At 40.9% G+C, this 9,734-nt stretch overlaps 1 protein-coding gene across 1 annotated transcript; it reads right to left on the bottom strand.

The window, feature by feature from the left end:
* Window positions 1–6,188: 6,188 nt before the first annotated feature.
* Window positions 6,189–8,398, bottom strand: LOC125541441 (ice-structuring protein-like). Its single transcript, XM_048704854.1, has 2 exons — window positions 8,091–8,398; window positions 6,189–6,743 (listed from the first exon to the last, which is right to left on the bottom strand). The coding sequence occupies exons 1-2, from the start codon at window positions 8,277–8,279 to the stop codon at window positions 6,618–6,620; spliced, it is 315 nt and encodes a 104-aa protein (XP_048560811.1). The 5' UTR covers window positions 8,280–8,398; the 3' UTR covers window positions 6,189–6,617.
* Window positions 8,399–9,734: the final 1,336 nt, after the last annotated feature.

Raw genomic sequence — 9,734 nt, 5'->3', positions numbered from 1 at the left:
GACTGAAGACTTTCTCAATTTCCTCAGTTCAATTTCTTCAGTCTGTTTGTCTTCATCCTGTGTTATCCTATGATTACGCTTTCTGTACTCTGTGCTAGTCTTCATTTCATCATGATGACTATGCTTGTCTTCTGTTATGTTTACTACTGAGTACTTATTCCGCTGCAAGTAGTTCTTCGCTAAGGAATTTCCTCACTAGCAAATTCCTCAGTGAAGAATTCATAAAAATCGCCTATTCAGCCCCCCTCTAGTCGATATAACGCACTTTCAAAGAATGACTCAACTTGCTCTCCTCGTCTCGTCTTGGTTGTGAGGCCTAACAAAGTATATTTCAGCCCAAGTTGGCTATGCCTAAGATTGGAAGGAGTTTCTCTAGGCCAAAATTTACAGAGCTAAATTCTTCAATGAAAAGAATTTCTTCATTGGCGAATCACCTTATGATTCTGTGAAGATCAGACAAGTTCTCTTCTGGATAACTCATTAGATGAATTTCTATGCATAGATGCTCTTTGACAAGGAAAAAGTCTTCCCTCAGCATCATATTTCTCACGTGGATATGGTGTCAGTTCCATGCTTTGCTTCAGTGCTCAACGTCTTACATGATGTTGGCATTCTTGCCTTCTACTTAGATGAGTGCGATTGGAATGAAGAGATAATTCTTCAATTCTATGCCACCATTTGTCTCTCAGGTGATATTGAGGACTCACTCTTGGGCCATTGATTGGATGTCAGAAAATACTCACTACAAGGCCCCAATAAGTGAATTGCTTCGTGCATTGCCTCTCAACATTCCTCAAGATAATTCCCAATGCATCTATGAGCAACCAGAACTTTGAAATCATATGATGCAAGTGTTGATGAAACCGCTGGCTGAAGGAGAAGCTCCTCCAACCACATTCCTCGCAAAATTTTTGCTCTGTGTGCCATAGACAGTCTATCGGATTCTTACCAAGACTCTCAGATGGCCACAACTCTGACATTGATGAAGTTGTGGGAATCATGAAGAACTTGCTATTCAATATCATCCATAGCATTCCTTTTGATGCCCATGATTTCCGCTTGAGGACTTCAGCAAGAGTGGCACAATCTCCATTTGACTTGAAGCCTTATGCTCCCTAGATAATGAGATTCACCAGGACCGAACTGCTATTCACTATTAGGCTGATTGTCAGAATCACCTCAGTTTTCTGCCGCATGTGGAAGTTCTTCAGAGTACCATTTCTTCAGTTCCAGGCAAAGGAAAAACTATGATTGCTAAAGGTCTTCGCCCTCTGGATGGCCAATTTTTGTCAATGCGTTTCTCAGTCTACGGGTGATGAAAATGCTTCACAAGATACTCGAGCTCACACTTCTCATCAAGAACCTCTTGGTGAAGCCCCTTGCATCATGACTAATAGTGAACTGCTTATCAGCCTTCACCAGAAGGTAGACATAAATCATGATTGTGTTTGGCGTCAAATTGCTTCAATTCTTCACAACATGACTGTGACGCAGAACTCAGTGAGGAAAAATCACTACCACACCCATGAAACTTTCGATCGGGCTTGGGTTATTCTATCTCACCTCAAGTCAGATGAAGAACTCCAAGAGCTTGGATTTCAACAACATTTTGACTAGTCATATCTTCCCAAGAAGAAGTTCAAGAAATGCCCAGTTCCTCCACACGTTACAGAATGTTATTCTTCATCAAGGGCTTTTGACGAAAATAAGGACGTTGACGATACTACTTCTGGCCTTGCCACAACTCGTGACCCCAACAGTGACAATGGTGCCCCTCCTCCATCGACATAATTTTCTTCAGGGGCTTTAGATCTCAATTTCATCACATTTTGGTCATCTGATGACAAAGGGGAAGAAATTTGAGTTAGTCTTCAAGTAGGTCTTATATATGGACTATTTTCTTTAAGTTACAACTCTCGTTCCTCAGCTAATGTTTTGTTGGAACGAGTTGTAAACTTATGTCCGGTGGTGGTATGACTCTTTTGAATGGCTTTACCTGCATGTTTCCTTAAGGTTATACATATGCATGTTGAAATTCACCAGACACCATTTTTCATTGTGCATTGCAATTTCTTCATATTATCTATTAAATGTACCCTGTTGGATTCCAAGAGATAGGTGAGATCTCCACAATTACAACTTGCCATGTGCATTTGCAGTCCAAAGAAAATTCTTCATATGCACATCTTCAGGGGGAGTTCTTCTATATCTCGGAATCAAAATCTTTATACTTTTACTTCACAACGTACTATTTATCCTCGTTGAAAACTTAACCAATTTGTCATCAATCACCAAAAAAGGGGTGATGGTAAGTGCATCTAGTGCCCCATTTGTGTTTTTGAGTATTGAAGACAAATGGGTTAAGGGACTAATGTGTTTGTGAGTATACACATGAGATAAAGTCCCCGAAGATTTGGTTTAACCATAAAAGACGACGCCTAAAAATGTATGTTTACATTGAAGAAATTGAAGAATTGGAAGTTTGAAGACTTTGTTTTCGTAGTTTCTTTCTTCTTTATTCGAGTCATAAGAAACACCGCACTATTAAAAGGGGTTTAGGTGATACATAGGCGTATTTCCAAATTGACACTAAAACCTACAACTATATATTTCTTCGAGTGAAGACTTTGGAAATCTCTTGCAGTGTAGTCGAGTTCTGCAGCGACAGAGACTTAGTTCTTCTGGTCGCTGACGAAATTGGTCTGACTGAAGAATTAGGATTTAGCAAGTATGGCTCTCCCACCACGAGGAATTTGAGAGTTCAAGTTTCCGACCATTACTATGCTAGTGCCAGCTGTTGAGTGGATCCTTATCCTGACAATAGTCGTGGCGGAAGGGCATGATGGTCTTATCATGTAGGGTCGCCCTCAGGCTATGAATAGCCACCCCACAACCATTTGTTGGTTGGCTACTCCGAGTGAATTTTTGACAAGTGTCAACTAGAGCAATCCATCCTCTGATGAACTTAAGTGACTCCTAAGTGAGGGAAAACCCAAACACCCAAAAGCCTAAAGTGATTGAGCATCACTGAAGAGATTGTCCTGTGTGATCTGACGCTTGTTACCTTTGAAGACTATTATCGTCTAGATGGTTAAGCGTCAAGTTTTGAGAACCCAAGAAGAATTTGTGGAGTGCCATAGAACAAGTCTGTGAAGGTTTTCGAGATCTACCTTGAAGACTAATCACGAGTGATTGGGCGAGGTCAAAGTGATCTTAGCTCAAGGGGACTAAGGTGAAGAATAAATGTATTTTGAGTTAAATCTCCAGCACTCTAACCAGACGTACAATTGTCACAGCAACTGGAACTGGTAAAACAAATCCATTATCTTCACCAAGCTACCATAGTTCAAATTCCTCAACCCATTACTTTCAGTATTTCTATGTTGAAGAATTTGACTCTCTCCCTTTGAAGACTTTCTACTTGATGCTTTTCTCAGTCTTTCAGTTCGTCGTACTTCAAGTTGTATGTGTGTATGTTCGCTTGTTTGTCATCTTTTGGTACCTAGTATGCATGCTTACTTATGTCTTTATGACTTTGTCTTCATTCTGAATTGCATATGTAGCATAGTTTTCATTCCGCTGTGTATTTCATCACTCTGTTATTCGTCAAGTACAAGTTTCTTTGACGAATTTATAGAAATCTCCCATTCACCCCCTCTAGCCGATAACTTGCACTTTCACCTATAATTTTCATAATCCCTAATAGCAACAAGAAAATATAAACTTTGTAGTCGTGTATTCACACCCTCTATTCAACACCTTTGATTCTGCAATCCTCCATGTGACCAACAATATCATACATTTTGATGGAGATCTTTTTAACATCACATAAAACTAACTCAACGACAAAGTGAATACTTTGAACGCCGAGCATCAAGCATAGAAGATATCTACTACTATCGGAGAAGATGGCGGTTTAAACATGCTGGGAGTCTTTCCTTGGTTTGACCTACAACCACCTACTAAAACCCCATCTATTGCATTGCTAGGAGCTTGTCGGGAAGTATGTATGACTAACCTATCCTTGTTTTTATGATGATAGAACACACAAATCTTGCTTGGAGAAGAAGTTAGAACCTTGACCGATAAGATAGATCACATCTCTACCTAATAATGAAGGGGTTATTGCTTCTAGCGGTACGTCATTAAAATCGCCCCTAAAGTTGCAAAATATTACCCACCAATACCACCTATAAGTGACAAAATACGTTTTGTAGGGAATGCCTTCTTGGGCCGGCCCAAGCATAGGGACCTACTATACTGCGCTCTGCGCGCTAGAGAAGACACAGGGCGCCCGTATGGGCCGGCCCATGTGCGGGCGCCTTTTTTTCTATTTTTATTTTTTCTACTTTATATCATTTGGAACTTCAAAAAACTTTTGAGATTTAAAAAACTGAGAATTTTGAAATAAAATGTTCAAGAAACATAAAGTGTTTGTGAATTCAAAATGCTCGGGATTTTTCTAAAAATGTTCGCATATTCAAAAAAATGTTTGCAGTTTTGAAAAAATATTCGTAAAATAAAAGAAGCCCATGATTTTGAAAAAACTTCCGTGTATTAAAAATTATTAATGAAATTGAACAAAATGTTCATGCATTTTAAAAATTTCCTAAAATTTAAATAACAGACTGTGAATTACAAAAGGGTTTATTGATGCATAAAATGTTTGTTGATTCAGAAAATATTCATGCATTTCAAAAAATGTTCATGAATTACAAAAAAAATTCAAGAAATTCTGAAAAAATGCCCGTCTATTCTAGAACTGTTCACCGATTCAAAAGAAAATGCTTTAAATCCGTTCACGGTATAAAAAATGTTCACAATTTTGAAAAAGTGTTTGTAAATAGTAAAATTGTTCACGATTTTTAAAAATGTTCCCAAATTTGTAAAAATGTTCATGAATGATCGTAAATATGTAGTTAAACAGTAATGCTTCTGAGTCTTTGTGACTATATACCCGCATGAATTTTGAAGAATTAACTGCGGGGGTGGATGAAAATATTATAGTATGTTTTTTAAAAGATGCTTCTTGAAATTCAGAATAATTCTCTGAATTACCAAGTTTTTTGACAACCATGACATTTTTTCCAAAATGTGAACATTGCTTCAATTTGTGAATAAAGTTTAAAAGGAAACATTTTCTCTCATTTGTGAACAGTTTTTTCAAAATCATGCAATGAGAGGTGAACAAAATGTGGTCATCGTCATTGAAGATCATGATTTTTTTCTCCTGTTGCAACGCACGGGCCCTTTTGGTAGTATATATAAAGGACCTAAAGGCCCTTCTGAAAGGCCAAGCTCTTGACTTCGTTGAAGTAAGACAAAATTTCCGTAATTTATTGTTGTAATATCTGAGATAACGAGATAATTTATGCCATAGGTATGTTACTCGCGGGGGGGGGGGGGGGGGGGGAGGGGGGTGCTGAAGATGTGTAAGATCTCATATCGCGTGTCTCATCTTGCCAAAGTCAATTGTTCTATTCTTATATCTTTCATCTCAACGAATATGCCTGCATATATGTAAATACATACAAAATATGTATCTGTATTCATGGCCAGAAGATACAGAAGGAACAACAAATTTGAAACACAATGCGAAGGAGGCTACAGTCATATGGACTAGGATGTCTCTTTTTCTAGTCGTGACAAACATGGAGTCATGTTTGGTTTGATCCAACTTGGAGGCCAAGCCATTCCAATGTGTAAGATAATCCTGGAGTCCAAGGCAAAATCACAACTTACACATAATTTGTTGAAGTTATACACGCTTCAAGATCGACTTGAGGGTTTGACACACTCTACATTGACAATCGCGTCAAGAGCCTTATATTGATTTCTGGAGCTTGCTCTACATTGACAGTCACGCTGAGAGTCTTAGATCAATTTTGGGAGCTCGGGCCGCTAGGGTTTAGCTCTTGTTGGTGACCATATGTTTTGTATTCTCTCTTGAAGTTAATATGAAGATCAACAAAGGTAGGAAGTAGGGATGTTACCCACTCGTGGTCCTGGACCTTGGTAAATCTGGTATCCCTATCTATTTCGTTACTTCGAGATCTGTTGGCGAGATCTTTGTACCGCGTTGTATCTACGTTATCCAGAATTCCATGCATTGACACCCACGATTAATAAGGAATTTCTATGATACACGATGAAGCTAAAACAAAAGGGAAACTAGTGTTTCACCTTCATCTCTTCGATGCCTTCTCACTGCACGATGGCAGCTTATATATTTGTAGCTTACACGCTTTTTTTGAAAATGGAGGCGTACCCCCGGCCTCTTCATCATAATGATGCATGCAGAGCTAAATGATTTGGCTTTTTGAACGCAAGACAGCAGTAAAATTCGTGAATACAGGTGGCCTGTGCCTGAGCCATATTGATACCATGGTCTGCTTGATGTGGACATATATGATGTACCCAAGCTTGGAGGAAGGACACTCTGACTGCTGGAATTTACAAGCTTTGTTCAAACTTCAAACACTGGACTTGAGCTAAATGCACGCAGTTGGCCAAGACGCGTCACAATATTACCAGGTTCATTTTGGATGATCTATTTATTCATTCTAGTGCTCCCATCTTACCATCGGAAACCTGACCCGGCAAATGACTAGTCTTCTCTACTTCTTCCACGGATGGATAATCAACAGCACCACAAGAAGCAGAGCGATCGCCGCAGCGGCCAGAATTATGATGGCATGCGTCTTGTCCTCCTTCTTCCACCGGGCATCCACTGCAGCAGGACCCTGCAGTTCAGCAGCTTAAAGTATAAGCAGCAGCTCAAAATGCCTCACTACGTCTAATTACCAGGCATTGTCGCGATGCCTTGATAGAATTATAAGCTTGGCACTTGGCTCGTCGGTCAGGAATTCAGTCAGAGTTCTATTCACTGGCCTAACGAAATCTTGAGGGGTCCGGTCAACCATCACTTGATAATTCGCTAGGTTCAAGATATACAAACATGATAGAAGTAAGCAGAAACATCTCAAACAATTTTCCCTTAGACGGTGCGGTCATCAAGCATGGTCTTTGAGTAATCCTGCCTCGGTGTACAAAAACCACACTCCTAAAACAATACTCTATTCACCTGAGCGGTCAGCTTGGTAAGCTATAAATAAAAAATTCAAAAAATGATACTCCATTCGTTCACAAATATAAGATATCGTAACATTTTAGCGTGTTTGTTCACTCATTTCAAGTCATAGAAATATTCAAGACATCTTATCTTTGTGACTGGAGGGATTAAGTAGTGGGGTCACCGGCTGTGGTGGATCAGGACCCTGTTCTGTGTAAGTCTAAAAAGCACACGGAAATGGCACCACTCCAGCTCTCTTATAAGAAAAGGCGTCAGACCCCGAAATGGCAACGCCATTATGCAATGCACGTTGGCTGCACAGTCTCTCAATAAAGTTGCGCTCCTGTGACCCAAAATTCTGCAAGCCTCAGTGAAGTTGCGCGGATATTTCACTCAAGTTTTGCACTCCCTCTAAGACGCAATACTAGTAGATGACACTAGACTGAAATCCTACTCGGTTTATTACAAGGATCAATCTCCCCGGCCAAACAAAATCAAATAAAATTTCAACGATCAATCTACACATACCCTAGACGGCTAGACGGTACAAACACTGTTCTTCCCCAGCATTTTCTGCTGGACTGAGCACACGAACAGATCGCCCGATCTCGGACACAATAGTACTACTACTGGAGAAAACCACCTAGCTAGGTAGGTCACTAGTTCCAAGGAAGCTGCTGCTAGTGAAAGATGCATGTCTGCAGAGCCCGTCAGTCAGGTACGTTCATGTATCTACTACCGATTCCATGGTTTCTGCATCAGCAGAATCATCACAGCAGAAAAATGCCGGCGATGTACACCAAGAACGCGTACGTACGTAAGGAACTAGAACTGGCCCTGTAGGCTTTGGCGGCTTGAACCAAATGCCAAAACGCCGTAAATCCATAGAAGCAATCGTCACGAACGGCTAACTTGACTGATTTACTACCGGTAGGGTCGAGAAAACAAAGCACAGTTAAGTAAGGAAAGAAGCAGCATCGATCTATGTCGACGGAAATGATATTGTGAGTCATATTACCGCCGCCGCTGGAGGATTGGCCACGTTGTTTGCTGCTGCTGCTGCCGCCGCCGCCGCCGGAGGAGGATCGGCTACGATGTCTGCTGCTGCTGCCGCCGCCGGAGGAGGAGGAGGAGGATCGGCCACGTTGTTGCCCGCCGCCGCCGCTGCCGGAGGATTGACCACGTTGCCGGCCGGAGGATTGTCCATGGCGTGCCCGTGCAGAGAGGGTTTTTGGAGACGGAGAAGCGTGTGTGTGCCGGTGAGAGACGAACGCTTTGGCCAGCGATGGATGAGCCAAGTACTGGTATAGCCAGTAGGCGGTGAGAGACGAGCGCTTTGGCCAGCCAACCGAGCAGAATAATTCGTTTCTTGTTTAGGGCGTAGCAAAGGCTCCCGTAGGACGGCCCCGAGCAGGCACCTGTTTTGGGGAAAATGTAAAAGCGGCGGTAGCTGTGAAGTGTGAACTGTGGACTGCGTGTGGCCAGAGGGTGACTTCCCCTTGACGACATCACGTGAAACCCAAGCTCAGAAAATGGCTGCACTATCTATCACTCGTATAAAGCACGCACACACTAAAGATATTGCAATGCAACTGCAGCCTGCACGTTGCAACATCTCCACGATTTGCTCGACAGCTCGAGCACCATGTTCCTGTGATTGGCTTCACTGGCTCGTGAAAGAATTGCTAGATTAACGGGTGAAGATGGGAGTTTTTTCTTTCTTTTGGAACCGCAATTAGTAGAACAATAGTTCTACGGCACTTTCTTATATAAGTGAAAGTAAATATGTACTAACAGGGGCAAAATAAAACAAAAAAAAGAAACAATGTCTGAGCCTTGCTTCGGTACACCCCCCACGCAAATTGTATAAGAGCAGTATGGTCATTGTACCTTAAGGTATACCCACCTCCATGTGTGGCACGTATGAGCTGTATGTACTATATAGACGTACACAAACCGGCGCACACACCCCTTACACCATGGGCTCGGCCCATTTTCAAAATGCCGCTGGTGGTGAGATTTGAACTCAGAACATCTCTTCAATTGAAACAAAGCAACCAACTCAGCCAGCTCACCTGATATGTTTAGTAATACTTCTTTTTCTTCTTATTTTCTATGCCTTCCGAACTCTGTTCTTTTTTTTGTTTGGCCGGGTTTTTCATCGGTTTTCACTCCGGTTTTTCTTTTCTTCTTACTTTTTTTCTTTTTTTACTTCCATCCTGGGCCTAGCCCATTTATTTATCTTTTCGTTCTTTAACCATCACAAACTAGGTGCGTGAGGTAGGATTCAAACTCTCAACCTCTTGGTTTTACTTCCACCCGCTATAACCAACTGGGACTACTCACTTGTTGTGCCTAGTTACTTCTTTTATTGTTCTTATTGTGCATTTTTTAGTCTCGTTTTCTTTTTTGGTTTTGTTTGTCCTTTTGTTCTTTGATTTTAATCTTTTTTTATTTCGCTTTATTTCTTCTTATTCTCTCTTTTTTCATTTTCTTAAATTCATGAACTTTCCTTAACTCCATGAAACTTATTTTTGAATCCGTAAACTTTTTTCAAATGAATGATTTTTTTAATTTCGTAAATTCTTATCAAATTCATGATATTTTTACCCCATTCGTGTGATCGGTTTAGTTTTTCAGGTCGCAACGAATTTTGGTTTTA

The sequence above is a fragment of the Triticum urartu genome, chromosome 2 (assembly GCF_003073215.2).
Source record: "Triticum urartu cultivar G1812 chromosome 2, Tu2.1, whole genome shotgun sequence".
Classification (NCBI taxonomy): Eukaryota; Viridiplantae; Streptophyta; class Magnoliopsida; order Poales; family Poaceae; genus Triticum; species Triticum urartu.
Note: the sequence above shows the minus strand (reverse complement) of the source record. Positions and strands in the feature narration are given on the sequence as shown.